This window comes from Fringilla coelebs (assembly GCF_963513975.1).
Source record: "Fringilla coelebs genome assembly, chromosome: 19".
Taxonomy (NCBI): Eukaryota; Metazoa; Chordata; class Aves; order Passeriformes; family Fringillidae; genus Fringilla; species Fringilla coelebs.
The window spans coordinates 13,598,420-13,613,027 of record NC_140045.1 but is presented as its reverse complement, the minus strand read 5'-3'; the positions used below and the strand labels follow the sequence as shown (position 1 = coordinate 13,613,027).

Below are 14,608 nucleotides of genomic sequence, written 5' to 3'. Positions count from 1 at the left end.
GCTCCGCACGCTGTGCAGCCCCGGCAGGGCCGGTCCCGGCCCGGCCCCGACCCGCAGCCCCCGGCCCGGCCCGGCCCGGCCCGGCCCGGCCCGGCAGCGCTCACCAGGGGTCCGGAGCCATCGCGGCCCCGGAACCTTCGCGGTGCTTCCGCCGGATCCGCCCGGACGCGCCGCGCGCAGGCGCCGGGAGGGGACGGAGGGGAAAGGGAAATGGGAGAGGAGCTGGGAAAGGGGAGATGGAGAAGGGAGAGGAGAGAGGGGAGAGAGATGGAGAGACGTACCGGGTACGGGCCCGGGGGAGCGCAGCCGGCCCCAGGGGCGCGGCAGTGCGGGGAGCGGGGCCGATGGCGCAGCGGCTGTGCTGTGCGGGGCAGGGGGCAGGGGCAGGTGTTGGGGGACAGAGGGGCAGGATCAGGTGTTGGGGGGCAGAGGGGAGCACGGGCTGTTGGGGGCAGAGGGGCAGATGTGCGGGGCGCAGGGACAGATGCAGTGTTCGGGGTGTAGCGGGGCAGATGTGCGGGGCAGATGCAGTGTTCGGGGTGTAGAGGGGCAGATGTGCGGGGCAGATGCAGTGTTCGGGGTGTAGAGGGGCAGATGTTCGGTGCACGGAGGGCGGGCACGGAGCTGTGCGGTACAAGGGGCAGAGGTGCAGTGTTCGGGTGTAGAGGTGCGTGGTACAAGGTGCAGATGTGTGCAGATGTGCACAGCACAGAACCAGAGCTGTCCGCACCCCTCCCTGCTGCCGCATGAACCCAACGCTGAGCGGTGGCAGCGGTTCCCTTCTCCAAACCCCAGCCCTGTGCCTGTCCCTGCCCCTCCGTAGTGACAGCGCTGCTCTCCCTGTCCCCGCCCCGGTCCCGGTGACACTGGCGCTGCTGGCGCTGTTTTGGCCGCGGTGGGCTCAGCCCCTCGCTCCAAGCCCTTCCCGGCCCTGATCCGCCGGGATTTGGCCTCTCCCTTTGTTTTTGGATGCGATCGGTGACGCAAGTCGGGCGCAAACCTGAGGAGCAGCGTCGGGGCGCTGCCAGCGAGGCTTTATCGCCCTCGTTACGGGGCTGCTGGGCCTGCTGATAACGGCAGCGATGACGGCAGCGATAAGGACAATCACAACAATGGTGATAACGATATTGATAACGAGAAACAGCGCATCTCGTCAGCACCTTCGCATTCCCGGGGCTGCTCCCCGCTCTGCTCCCGGGATTCCCCCGGGGCTGTCCCTCAGGCCGGGCAGGGCTGGGGACACGTCCCGCTCCTGCCCAGGAGTGCCCAGGGCCAGCTGAGCCCCCCGCTGGCCCCGGGGTGGGCTCTGTCCCCTGGTCCGGCTCTCCGCACGGCCGGAGATGCTCCCGCAGCCGCGGCCATCAAACATTCATGGCCTTGGGCTGCGCTGTTCAGCCCGAGCCCCGCATATTCATATTTCGCAGACAGGGAGGCAAGTCAGGAACAACCTGGAGCTGCTCTTATCGCAGCAGAAACAATCGGATTCTAAAGGCAAATAAACATCCTTTCAAAGGTTAGGGTGCCTATAAAAGTGCCCGCTAAGTGCAGCCCGAGCTGAGAGCAGCGCTGCGGGACCGGGGCGGTGTCCCGGGAGCCTCTCCCAGCTGCTGGAGGCCGCTTTTCCTCCAGCCCAGCTCCTCTGCCCGAGAGCACAGCGCTCATTCTGCAGCTCTGCAGCGCGTTCAGAGGCTGGAACCGATCGGTACCGGGCATTTCCCGGGGGCACCGGGAACGCTGGAGCCCCGCGGCCGGGCCGCAGCAGCCGCAGCCCGAGCGGGAGCACGAAGGTTCTTTGTGCTGGGAAAATGAAGGGCTCATTTACTGCCCGTGTTGCTGTTTGATGCTATCTCGGCCCACGGGGTGTTTACAGCCCCCGGCCGGGCCCGGCGCGGAATCGGGGCAGGAAGGGGCGATGCGGGCGCGGAGCTGCTCCACCCCTCGCCGTGTTTACCCCAAATAAACCGCGGGGCCGGGGCCGGCCCGCACCTTAAAATCGCGGGCAGGTGCGGGGCCAGAGGGGACCCGGCAGGGGTGGCCGAGCTGGCACATGCTGCAGGTGGGGCTCAGCCCGCCCCGCTGCCCCGGGGGCGCGGCCGCCGCCTTGGCCATGGCCGAGGCGGCCGCGGGCGAGGAGCCGGGCACCGGGCCAGGTGAGTGCGCCGAGCGGGACCCGCCCGTGCCGGGCCACGGCCGGGGGGCGCGGGGGCCGGGGCACGGCCGGGTTCCTGCCCCGAGCCCCCCGGCTCCTCCCGGGCCGGGCAGAGCCGGAGCCTCCGTTCAGCGCCCGGGGCCGGGGCACCGGCGCTCGGGTGGGCTCGGGCTGATGCTCCTCGGTGCCCGGGCAGGGCAGCGCCCCGAGAGAGGAATCTGGGGTGAATTTGGGCTGCAAACCGCCCCTGACCGACCCCCGGTGATGTCTCAGCCTGGCTTCTGTGGCCAGGAGCCCCCGTGACTGTGCCGGGCTCAGGCTGTGTCCGGGACAGGAGTCGGCCCGAGCGGCTCCGGATCCAGCAGCTCCTGCCCTGAACCGGGCTGAGCCCGGCCCGCTGCTCCTGCTGGCCTCGGGCAAGCGCCAAACTGAGCTGGAGAGAGAGAGCCGGAGCCGGGCCCGGCCCGGGACCCTCCCGATGTGCCGCCACGGGCTGTCCCCCGCGTCCCCTTGGCTCAGTGCGAATCCATCCCTGACCCCCAGCAGCCGAGCACAGGCGCGGTACAGACATCCGAGAGTTAATGAGTGCGCTAATTGGCGGTGTCCCCGGCCGTTGGTGAGTGCCCAGCGGAGCTCACCCACGCGGGGACAGCTCCCCGCCCCGGCAGGGCTCGGCTCAGCTCTCCCGAGCCCCGGGGAAATGCCGCTCCCGTCTCCCCCGGCGGAGCTCGGAGCCTGCTCTGCCCAGCGCCGGGCCGGCGGCTGCCCGAGCCCTGTCCCGGGGCCGGGAGCGTTGGGAGCGGCGAAAAGCCCCTCACGGTGTGAGAAGCAGCCCTGACACCCAGCTGGGACCTGGCCCCACACTTCTCCGGGGCCTTGAGCTGATGGGAGCGGGAGAGGACAAAGCCCGAAACGCTTCCCTTTGCGGGGTAGAGCAGAGAAAGGCAGGACGTGGCTGTGAGATTGAGAGCGCCCCGAGGCGGGTGGAGCGCTGCTGGCGGGGCGGTGAGCGGCGATCAGTAAAAGCTCTTTGTCCCGCAGAGGCGCTCGGCTCATCCCCGGTCACCATCGTGGTCACGTCCGAGGCCGACACCTGGGACATCGACACCTCGGCGGGCCGGGGCTGCGGGCCCTTCGTGGACTGGGACAGGATGCCGGAGCCGCAGGGGCCGGCGCAGGTGCCGCGGGACGTGCTGGGCCGGCCCCCGAAGGAGCTGAAGCGGCTGGCGAGGGAAGGCTGCTGGGCCGGGAGCCACGCGGGCCGGGCCCGGCTCTACCCGCGGCTCATCCAGCGCGTCTCCTGCCGCCTCGTCACCCCCGACGCGCTCGTGTACCGGGACGTGGCCGGCCGGCTCTTCGGGAAGCCCAGCGTGAGCTCGCACCCCCTGCCCGAGTTCCTGGAGGGCTGCCCCGTGCCCACCTACTGCCTGAGCCCGCACGGGGTCACGGCCCTGAAGAAGATCCTCATCTGCGTGGGCGCCCTGTTCCCCGACATCACGCACAGCCCGCTGCTGCCGGCGCTGGCGGCGCTGCTGCTGCACTACAGCGAGGACGAGGCGCAGTGCTTCGAGAGCCTCTCGCGCCTCATCGCCAGCAACGCTCCCCACGCCGCCTACATCGACCAGTCCTTCCTGGCCCACCAGGCCTCCTGCATGACCTTCGGGGACCTGGCCAGCAAGCACTGCCCGGCGGCTCACAAGCTCATCGCCGGCGCCGCCGACAACGTCCTCGAGGTCTACTCGGAGTGGCTGTCGTGGCTCTTCCCCGGGCTGCCCTTCGGCTACGCCGTGCGCGTGCTGGACGTGTTCCTGCTGGAGGGCCAGAAGGTCCTGTACCGCATCGCCCTGGCCCTGCTGAAGCAGTTCAGGCTCTCGGCGGCCCCGCAGGGCTCCGACGTCAAGGCCGAGCTGCAGGCTTTCGTCAGGAACATCGCCGAGCACGTCAGCGTGGACAAACTCCTGGAGAGAGCCTTCGGCATCCGCCTCTTCTCCCGCAAGGAGATCTGGCTGCTCCACATGGCCAACAGGAAGGCCTTGGTGGAGAGGGGCATCACCGTGGTGCAGAGGAGGTGAGCAGAGCTCTGCGTTCCCCAGCTCTGGGGCTGAGCTGGCAAAATGGGAGCTCCTGTGGAGAGCCCTCGGGGGAGCTGCAGGAGCCTCCCACAGCTGTGGCTGTGCTGGGCCCTCGCAGCCCCTGGGGGACCCTGTCAGGGGACACGGCACAGCCAGAGTCAGGGACAAGGCACAGCCAGGCCTGCGTGTGTTGGCACAGAGCTCACGGTGCTCAGGGCAGGGCAGAACCTGCTGCAGGGGCTGTGCCCCGAGAAGCAGAGGGCCCAGCCCGGCCTGATGTCCCTCCCCCCAGGCCGTCCTTCCACCTGGCCGTGGACATGCAGAAGTTCAGCTCCAGCACTGTCACGGCGCAGGAGATGCGCCTCGTCTGGTCCTGGCTCCCCGAGCGCTTCTCGCTCTTCCCCCCGCTGCTGCTCTTCTCCACCTCCGAGGACGGCTGCAGCCTGCAGAGGTGAAGCCTCGCCTGCCCCGGGGCCGGGCACGGGGGAAACCTGGGCAGGGCTGGGTGCTGGAGGGAGGAGCAGCACAAGTGACCTGGGCCACCTCTGGGGCTGCTGGGGACCCTCCCGGGCTCGATTCGGGGTCCTGAGGGTGGCTTAGGGCACAGGGCAGAGGCTGGCCCAGATGGCCACCGACGCCTGGACACCGCCCGGGGCACAGGGAGCCCTGTGGCTGTGCCAGGCAGGGATGTCCCCGAGTGCCACGCTGTGCCAGGCATGCTGTGAGCGGCCAGGGACGGCCAGCACACCCTGCCCAGGGCTCCAGCTGCCCCCGAGCCCACCCTCGTCCATCTCTGCAGGTTCTACACGTGCTGTGAAGGCTACGAGCCCACGGTGCTGCTCATCAAAACCACCGAGGGGGAGGTGAGCGTTTCCAGGCAGGGCTGGGGAAGGGGACGGGCTGGGTGACCCCCCTGGCACTTCTGGGAGCAGCCAGGGGCTGTGTGGTTCCTGTCCTGCCCCGCCCTGGGTCTGTCCCAGCTTCCAGAGCAGAACAAACTGCGCCTTGGCCGCCAGGACGCCCCTCAGCCGGGGGTGCCGGGGAACCAGGAGGAGAGGGTGAGGGGGAGAGGGGCCACGGGTGAGACTGATCCATCCCCGGGGCTCCCTGGGCTCTCTCCCAAGGTGTGTGGGGCCTTCCTCTCCTCCGACTGGGCCGAAAGGAAGAAGAGCGGAGCCACATCGGGCTTTTTTGGGACGGGGGAGTGCTTTGTGTTCACTGTAAGTCCCGCTTTGTGGCCGGCTCTGTCCCTTCGTTGCTGTCCTGCCAGGACACGCCGTCCCTTCCCTGCCCCGGGTGCAGAGGCGGAGCAGCAGCGGCGCCTTCCCCCAGGGTGGCGCGGTGCCCCAGGGGTCACAGGTGTGTCCCGCTGCCCAGGTGCGCCCCGAGGCAGAGAGGTACGAGTGGGTGCTCATCAAGAAGCCGGAGCTGGCCAAGGCCGTGCCGCGCTCCCGGCAGCGCTCGCCTTCCCCCGCTGCCGAATCCCTGCTGGGCTCCTCCCGGGACGGCCGCAGCTCCAGCCCCAACCACCTGGCCGTGCCCTCGCCGCAGGGCAGAGGCCGCCTGTCCCCGTTCCTGGCCATCAGGCACTTCCTGCTGCCCTCCAAAACGGCCTCCATGTTCATGTCCGGCTCCCGGGACGGCATCGTTATCGGTGAGGGGGGGTCTGTATCGGTGAGGGGGGATTGATATCGGTAAGGGGGATCGATATCGGTGAGGGGAGGATCGATATCGGTGAGGGGGGGTCGGTATCGGTGAGGGGGGATTGATATCGGTGAAGGGGGATCGATATCAGTGAGGGGGGGGTCGATATCGGTGAGGGGGGATTGATATCGGTGAGGGGGGGTCAATATCGGTGAGGGGGGATCGATATCGGTGAGGGGGGATCGATATTGGTGAGGGGGGATCGATATCGGTGAGGGGGGGATCCCTATGGATAAGGGAGGATTGATATGGATAAGGGGGGATCCCTATCATTAAGGGGGGATCCCTATCGATAAGGGGGGATCCCTATCAGTAAGGGGGGATCCCTATCGATAAGGGGGGATCCCTATCATTAAGGGCGGATCCCTATCGATAAGGGGGGATCCCTATCGGCTCCCAGGAGCTCCGGTTGGGGCTATCGGGTTGAAGTCCGGGCAGGCGAGGGCAGCTCCCCTTCCCCAGCCCAGGGAGCTCCTCCCGAGAGCCCCAGGAGGGCCCCACAGCCCGAACCCTGCCGGGGCTCGCTGCCCGGGGCGGGAGCGCCCCTGCCCAGCCCTTCCCTCCCTCCGTGCGGGGCCCCGGGGCCGAGGGTGGCACCGGCCCGGCAGGGCCGGCCCGAGCCGCGCTGCCCTTGCAGGCGGAGGCGGAGGCCAAGCGCTGTCCCTGGACGCCAGCCTGCTGCGGGGACGCACGGAGCACTGCGAGACCTTCGACAACCCGCCGCTCTGCCGGGAGAACTTCCAGGTGCAGCTCTTGGAGGTGTGGGGCTTTCAAAGAGCGTAGGTGCCGTGGGGACACCGCCGTGTGCCACCCCCGGCACGGGCACGGGCACGGGGCCCTCCCCGCGCTGGCACCCCCGGCCGGGCTGGGGCTGCCTGGGCGGCTGCTCCGCTCTCCGTGGTCCCTCCACGGCCAGAACGGAGCAGAGCAGAGCAGAACGGAGCAGAGCAGAGCAGAACGGATCAGCCTGGATCAGATCGGATCAGACCGGATTGGATCGGATCAGACCGGATTGGATCGGATGGCAAAGCCTGCCGCAGTTTGTGGGCGCAGTGACAGCCCCGGGGGGACCCCACGTTTGGGGCTGAGCCCTTTGCTCTGTCCCCAGCCCAGGGCTGGCATGGGACTGCAGGGCTGGACACAGAGGAGATCCCCAATGGGATCACCAGGATGGGCCATTTTAATGTGGAATGGCAACGTTTGTTGTTCTCTGTCAGACACGGCAGGGTTGGAGGCCACAGGGAACCCTCTGGCTGCAGCAGGAGAACCTCTCCCGCCCCAAACATGCTTTCCCAGGTGGGGTCACCTCCCATCCATCCCAGCCCTGCAGCTGCTCGGGGCAGGAGCTGTGGCTGCCCCGGGGCTGTGCCAGCACTGGCAGGAGGGCACAGCAGGAGCAGGAATGGCAGAGCTCCCAGGGGGCTGGGCATGGGCACACCAGGAATGGCTGGGAGCCTCCACAGGGTATCCAGGCACACCAGGAATGGCTCAGAGCTTCCACAGGGTATCCAGGCACACCAGGAATGGGGTGTCTGAGCCAGAGCCACCAGGAGAGGGATCAGCAGGAATGAGAAATAGCTGGGGAAAGGAATTCCAGCAGTGGGAAGTGCTCCTGTGACTGATCAGGATACACCCAGCAAACAGGGCTGGGGTGCCAATTAATAAAAAGTAAACATTAATAAAGCGATGTGATCGGCAGTTAGTGGAGGCTGATGTCCTTGTTTGTTAAAATGTGTAAATAGTGCCAAGCTATGATGAGCAGGGAGCCTTTTGTGGAACCCCCAGCTCCTGCTCAGGGAAATACCAGCAGGAACCGCTGGGCTCGGGCGGGAGCTGCCGTTGCCCACCGAGAACGAGCCGGGGCCGGGCCAGCCCTGCCCGTGTCCCCGCGGCAGCCGGGTGGCAGCAGGACACGGCCCTGGGGACAGGAGCTCCGGGGACCTGAGGCTGGAACTGCGTGAAGAGCTCGGCTTTTAATGTGGCATCTCAGTTTTCCACCCAGCCCAGCCTCACCCACGCCCGGCAGGGCGCAGGGGATGGGGAAAGCCTCCGGCTCCTCACCTGGCATCCCGAGCAGTGAGGAGCTGATGCCATCCCCCGGCGCCGGGAGAAACAGCAGCGGGTTTGCCCTGGGCAGGGCTGTGCCGCACGCAGCAGTGCGCCGGGTGCAGCTCAGACCCTTCCCAAGGCCTCCCGTCCTGATCCTCGTGGGAATTCCCGCCGGACACCAATTCCCGCTGGGATTTACACACAGCTGCTCCTCCCGCATGGGCTTCCTGGGGTGGAGACCGGGTAACAGCTCGGGTGGAAAGCCCTGCAGACCTGCCGGGATGGGCACCAGGACCCAGCAGTTACCCCCAAACCCGCTGAATGTCCAAAGCAGCTTTGCGGAGCTGGCCAGGGAAGAAAGGAAAAGACTCAGGGAGCTGTGACTTGTTAGAAACTCTGCTCCCTTCTTTCCTCGTCTGCCAGAACTCTCGCAGTAGAGCAGAGGGTTTTCCCAGCACGGCACTGCGGCTGCCAGACCGAGGCGCTCTGCTTGTGCTTTTGCGTCCCGTTCCTCCTCTCCCCTTCGCTTCCCCGCGGCCTTTGCCGGGAATTCAGCCCGGTTTGGTCAGGGGTGCGTCAGCAGCGCCCTCGCAGAGCCCCCTCTGCCCTGCTCCCGTCCCTGGCTGGGATGGAGGGCACATCCCAGGACTGCATTGTGTGGGATGGAGTGCACATCCCATGGACTGCACATCCCAGGGCTGCATTGTGTGGGATGGAGTGCACATCCCATGGACTGCACGCCGAGGCTGGGAAATGCAGGTGGGTGCCGAGTGCTCTGCCTCTGACGTGGCATTTCCAGCAACAGCAGTGGAATTGTCCCGTTTTGGCTGCAATTCCCGCGGGTTTTTCACCTCCTGTGGTTTGGAGGCCTTTGGGAACCCTCTGGGCTCCCGTGGCTGCTCCAGCCCCAGGCAGGGTGAGGGCTCTGCCCCCAGCGCTGCTCCGGAGGATGGGGGGCAGGCAGGGAGGGCTGCAGCTCAGCGAGCCTGCCCCGCAGCTTGGTAGGAAAAGGAATGATTTGGGACACAATTCCTGCCCCCTCCGTGCAGCATCCAGGCAGAGTTTGCAGCTCCAGAGCCGCAGATGCCCCACAGCTGTCCCGGAGCCGCTCGGCGGGAAGGATCCCGGGGCTGTGTCACCGCAGGACACCGAGGGACGGAGCAGCCCGTGCTCCTGCATCCCTGTCCAGGGTCCTGCGTGCCCTGCAAGGACAAGGAGCTCCCCTGAGCTCAGGCACAGCTCGAACCTGTCCCCAAGCACCCCCGTGCCTCCCCCGGGACTGCTGGGGGGATGCGCCCTGCTCTGAACGCGGGGGCTGCAGAAGGCAGGCAAAGAGGAGGGGAGGGGCTGTCTGAGGTGACAGCGGTGCCAACGCAGCTGTCCCCGTGCCCGGACAGCCTGGCCCGGCTGCTCCGACAGGGAGCATCCCTGCTCCACGAACAGCTGCAGGCTGACGGGAAGGAATTCGCCGCACGTTCCGTGCTGGGAGGAAGGGAATGCATCGGGAACGGTGCAGGTAGAAATCCTCACGGAGGGTGGCATCCTCACCCAGGGCCTGTCCCAGCTCTGCGTGCATGAGAGCCCAGGAAACAGGAAAAGCGCTCAGGTCAGCCCGGGTGAGGCCGTGGTCATGCCCAGGCACTGCAGCTCCAGGCCTTGGGGAGGGAAACCAGAGTCAGGACAGGGCTCGCTGCAGCTCCGGAGGAAAACTCAGAGCTAAACCCCCTCAGCTCAGCTCAGCTCAGCTCAGCTCAGCTCAGCTCAGCTCAGCTCTGCCGTGGAGCCCCAAAAGCTGTGCAGGGAGGAGAGGCAGGCTGGTCCAGCTGTGGAACCCCAAAAGCTGTGCAGGGGGGAGAGGCAGGCTGGTCCAGCTGTGGAACCCCAAAAGCTGTGCAGGGGGGAGAGGCAGGCTGGTCCAGCTGTGGAGCCCCAAAAGCTGTGCAGGGAGGAGAGGCAGGCTGGTCCAGCTGTGGAGCCCCAAAAGCTGTGCAGGGAGGAGAGGCAGGCTGGTCCAGCTGTGGAGCCCCAAAAGCTGTGCAGGGAGGAGAGGCAGGCTGGCTCCATCCCTCTGGAAAGCAAAAGCTGCCTGTGAGGGCTGCACCAGCTGCAGTCTGCCCCAGCAGAAAAGGGGGTGAACCTGGCTTTATCTGCTTCCCAAATGCAGTCTCAAGCCACAGGATGTGGCAAGACTCAGCTCCAGGGGTCCAGACGAGGAAAAGACGGAGACTCAACAAGGCAGGACAGTCAATAGAGTCACATCCTCCATCCTGCTCACACGTGGGATCTTCCTGCCCACCTGCAGACCCCACGTCCTGCTCCTCTCCGGGGGGCTGGGGCAGCATCCCTGCACTGCCCTTGGAGCTGGGCTTGGCTCCTGGAGCTGGGGCTGAGCGGGCAGGGGGGACGGGCGCTGCCAGGCGCTGCCAGGCACTGCCGGGCACGTCCCGCTGCCCGAGGCCAGGCCTGTGTGATCCCCCAGACCAGCCCGAATGCAGGAACGGCTCCCAGCTGGGAAAAGGCTCTCAGCAGCTCCAGGGAGACAGGAAACCTCTGCATTGTCACAGCTGCCGGGTGCTCTGCAAACACAGGATGTGACCCTTAAACAGCCGATTTCCCCAGGCCGGTGCCGAGGTGGGCTGTGCTCAGGTGGGAGCTGTGCAGCTCCACCAGCTCTGCTCCAGCTGCTCCAGCTCCTCTCCAGCTCCACCAGCTCTGCTCCAGCTCCATCAGCTCTGCTCCAGCTCCATCAGCTCCTCTCCAGCTCCATCAGCTCCTCCCCAGCTCCACCAGCTCTGCTCCAGCTCCATCAGCTCCTCTCCAGCTCCATCAGCTCCTCCCCAGCTCCATCAGCTCCTCTCCAGCTCCACCAGCTCCTCTCCAGCTCCATCAGCTCCTCTCCAGCTCCATCAGCTCCTCTCCAGCTCCATCAGCTCCTCCCCAGCTCCACCAGCTCTGCTCCAGCTCCATCAGCTCCTCTCCAGCTCCATCAGCTCCTCCCCAGCTCCATCAGCTCCTCCCCAGCTCCACCAGCTCTGCTCCAGCTCCATCAGCTCCTCTCCAGCTCCATCAGCTCCTCTCCAGCTCCATCAGTTCCTCTCCAGCTCCATCAGTTCCTCTCCAGCTCCATCAGCTCCTCCCCAGCTCCTCCCCAGCCCCAGCAGCTCTGGAGCAGCTCTGGGCAAGTTTGGGCTCTGCAGCTGACTCCTTCCACGGGATAGCTTTTGAAGGGACTGCTCATCTCCTGACAAAGCAAAGCTGGTGTCTGCAGCAAGCACAGGCCCTGCTGCTCACCTTGCCATGCTGGGACCAGTGTTGGCATCCCCTGGGCTCCCCCGTCCCAGCTCAGGACTCTCCCTCAGCCAGCCCTGAGGATGCCCCAGATCTGAGCTCCCCAGCCTGGATGCTCTGGCCATAGAGGAGGGAGGGGTGTGTGGCACATGCAGCTCACCCTCTCCAGAGCCAAATGGAGGCCTCTCAGTGCTAAACTAAATTAACCTTGAAAAATTCATTTCACAAATGACTGCAGCAATTAGCTGCTCTTAATGAGCTGCTTCACTCAGGCTGATGTCTGAAGGTCCTGGAGGAAATCAGAATCTGCTGCTCATGGCCCTGACAGCTGATGGCTGATAGGAACTGGCAGCCCCTTCCCACCTGCCTCCCAGGGAGGAATTCCCACATTTGTGCCTCCAGTTTTCTGCACACAGGTTTCTAAGCCCACTGAAGGCTCCTGAGCCCAAAGCTCTGCTGCTGCACCACTGATTCCAGGGATGAGGAATGACAGTTCTTTTCCATCAGGTGATGGGGGGACAAAGCATGGCAGCATTTTTGGGTGAAATCCACAAGGAAAGAGCAAAGGAAGCTGCAGCCAGCTGTGGGGATGTGCAGCAGCTCCCTGGCTCTGTGCAGAGGGGCAGCACTCAAACCCTGCCCCAGCCCTGCAGGAGCTGTGACATCCCAGGGAAGTGCCCAGGGCAGGGCAGTGAGGCCTGGGCTGGGCTGGGCTGGCTCAGAGCAGGACCCTGCCCACCCCAGCTGCCCTCAGGCTGAGCTGGATTGTCACAGCCCATGTCACAGTGGAGATGGTCACAAAAACCCTACCCAAGCCCAAAGCTGGCATTTCGTTGTTTGCACTGTTTCCACTTTAGCTGGACCAAAGTGATCTCTGGAGATGCCTCTGATTCTCTCCCTGGGTCTCCCTTCTTGCTGTGGCCTCAAGCAAACACTATTACATCGAATGTGGATTTTTTCGAGTGTGACCTCCTCTTGTGAATGACCTGGACTCAGCACAATGTTCTGCTTTAAAAGCTATAACCCCATAAACATCTCCTGTAACAAAACCTCAAAACAGCTTAATATTTACTCATTAACCACTGGAAGAACACCAATGTTTTATTTTATTTTATTTCCTTTCCCCAGTGCAGTCTGCTCAGGTCTGAGAGTTCCCTGCCCTGAGCTCACAGCTGGGAGGGTCCCCGTGGAACACTGGGCACCCAGAAATTCCTGCCAGGCACTCCCTGGGCAGTGCCACTGCACGGGGCTGTGGGATTTAGGCAAATCTTTTCCCTGCAGCATCCCTGGCAGTATCCATGCACAGGCACCACTGCAGGGGCAGCAGGGGAGAAAACACCAAGCAGCTGTCAGGGCAGCTCCTTTCTGAAATCACCACCGAGCTGTCTCCCACAAACCTGAAAGTAGAGTGATCCAAATCAGCACAGGACAAACCTGCATGGCACTGAGCCTTGGAATCTGCTGCAGTGTCCAGTTGTGGTGCCAGAAGTGTCAGGGAAACAAGGAAAGCTGGGGCAGGATGTTGTAGGGTTTTGCTGAGCCACACAAAAAAAATGTGTGCAAGGATTTGAAATGTCCCAAGGCAGAATCCAGAATCCAGCCCGGCTGTTTTCCCAAAGCTTTGTCATTTCCTGGGCAGTGTCATTAAAGAGGGATTGAAGTGTTCAGACCCACTCCTAACGGGGTAGACTTTGCAATCCACTCCAGAGCTCTTTCTAAGTATTGCTCGTGCTTGGCAGGCAGGAAAAGCACAAATCCTTCCAGGTCTGGCGTTTTCTGCTCAGATCTGCTTTTCAGGAGCTGCCTGCCCACAGCCCCATTTCCCAGCACACTGCATCCATGCATGGATGGGATGGCTCTGCCGGGGCACAGGAGCTGGCCAAGGGCTCTGGCCATGCCTGGGTCACAGAGGGCAGGTAAATCCTCCTGCTTATTCCAGCCCCCACACCCTGTGTGTGTGCCCCTGCAGAGCTCCCAGCACTTTCTTTGGGATTTAATCATCCTGGGGGTGAGGGGACATTCCCGGGGCAGCGAGGGAGCTGGGAAGAGAGGAGGGGAAAGGAGAGGGACAAATTGTTTTGGGTGCCTGCATGGCCTCAGCTGGGTTATTTATAAGGGCTGAGGTCAGGAGCAAACACCCTCAGCTCTGCTGCGTGAGCAAACGGCTCCAGGGCTCTGAGATCAACCTCCAAATACAGCCTGGACCCACAGCTGGACATACAGCCTGGACATACAGCCTGGACAAACAGCCAGGACAAACAGCCTGGACATGCAGCCTGGACATACAGCCAGGACATACAGCCTGGACATGCAGCCTGGACAAACAGCCTGGACATACAGCCTGGACATGCAGCCTGGACATGCAGCCTGGACATGCAGCCAGGACATACAGCCAGGACATGCAGCCTGGACAAACAGCCTGGACATACAGCCAGGACATACAGCCTGGACATGCAGCCTGGACAAACAGCCTGGACATACAGCCTGGACATACAGCCTGGACATGCAGCCTGGTCCCACAGCCTGGACATACAGCCTGGACATACAGCCTGGACATGCAGCCTGGACAAACAGCCTGGACATACAGCCTGGACAAACAGCCTGGACATGCAGCCTGGACAAACAGCCTGGACATACAGCCTGGTCCCACAGCCTGGACATACAGCCTGGACAAACAGCCTGGTCCCACAGCCTGGACATACAGACTGGACAAACAGCCTGGTCCCACAGCCTGGACATGCAGCCTGGTCCCACAGCCTGGTCCCACAGCCTGGTCCCTGGTCCCACAGCCTGGTCCCTGGTCCCCAGGAGCCCCCAGCCCGGGTTCTGCTCCTCCTGCTCCCGTACAAGGTGGGCAGTGCTGGCTCAGAGCAGCTCCAGTGCCCAGAGCACAGCCCTGCCCAGAGCCATGGGAATTCCACTCCCAGGTGCTTTCACCGTGGCTCCCTCCTGGAGGAGGGCACAGGACATCCCCATCCCTCCTGTCCAGCTGGACCTTGGCTGTTTGTCCATCCAGGGCTGGGGCTGCCCCTCATCCCCAGCCCCAGGCAGATCCCTGGGTGAATCCTGAGCACCCAGGGCGCAGAGCTCCCCCTTCCCACCCTGCAGCTCTTGGCTGTGCCCAGGAGAAGGCAGGTGAGGGTGAGATGGAGCAGAACCAAAGGTTGCATTAACGCTGCTGACGTTTATCAAGGGCTTGCACGGCCAGGCCAGCAAACATCACCAGGGATCTGTGGGAAAAGTGGGATCCTCATGGCAATTCACACTCCAACTGCTGCCTTATCTCCTGCAAGCCTTATCTCATGCGAGCTGGAGCTATTTTCCTTTCAACCCAGTAAAAATGTGT

At 64.3% G+C, this 14,608-nt stretch overlaps 2 protein-coding genes across 4 annotated transcripts in view; one reads left to right on the top strand and one right to left on the bottom strand.

Moving 5' to 3' along the window:
* Positions 1-140, bottom strand: part of STX8 (syntaxin 8) — an 83,850-nt gene extending 83,710 nt beyond the window's left edge. For all 3 annotated transcript variants that reach the window (XM_084218257.1, XM_084218255.1, XM_084218256.1), the window contains exon 1: positions 105-140. In XM_084218257.1, coding sequence (XP_084074383.1) covers positions 105-121 — 17 coding nt within the window. In that variant the 5' untranslated portion in view covers positions 122-140. The remainder of the gene's footprint in view (positions 1-104) is intronic.
* A 1,907-nt stretch (positions 141-2,047) lies between these two features.
* On the top strand, positions 2,048-6,708 carry LOC311161017 (TBC1 domain family member 24-like; the record flags this gene model as incomplete). Its single annotated transcript, XM_084218264.1, has 7 exons — positions 2,048-2,150; positions 3,191-4,217; positions 4,514-4,672; positions 5,021-5,084; positions 5,346-5,441; positions 5,599-5,875; positions 6,563-6,708. 7 exons carry the CDS (start codon positions 2,048-2,050, stop codon positions 6,706-6,708), a joined length of 1,872 nt encoding a protein of 623 aa, XP_084074390.1.
* Between the last annotated feature and the right edge of the window lie 7,900 nt (positions 6,709-14,608).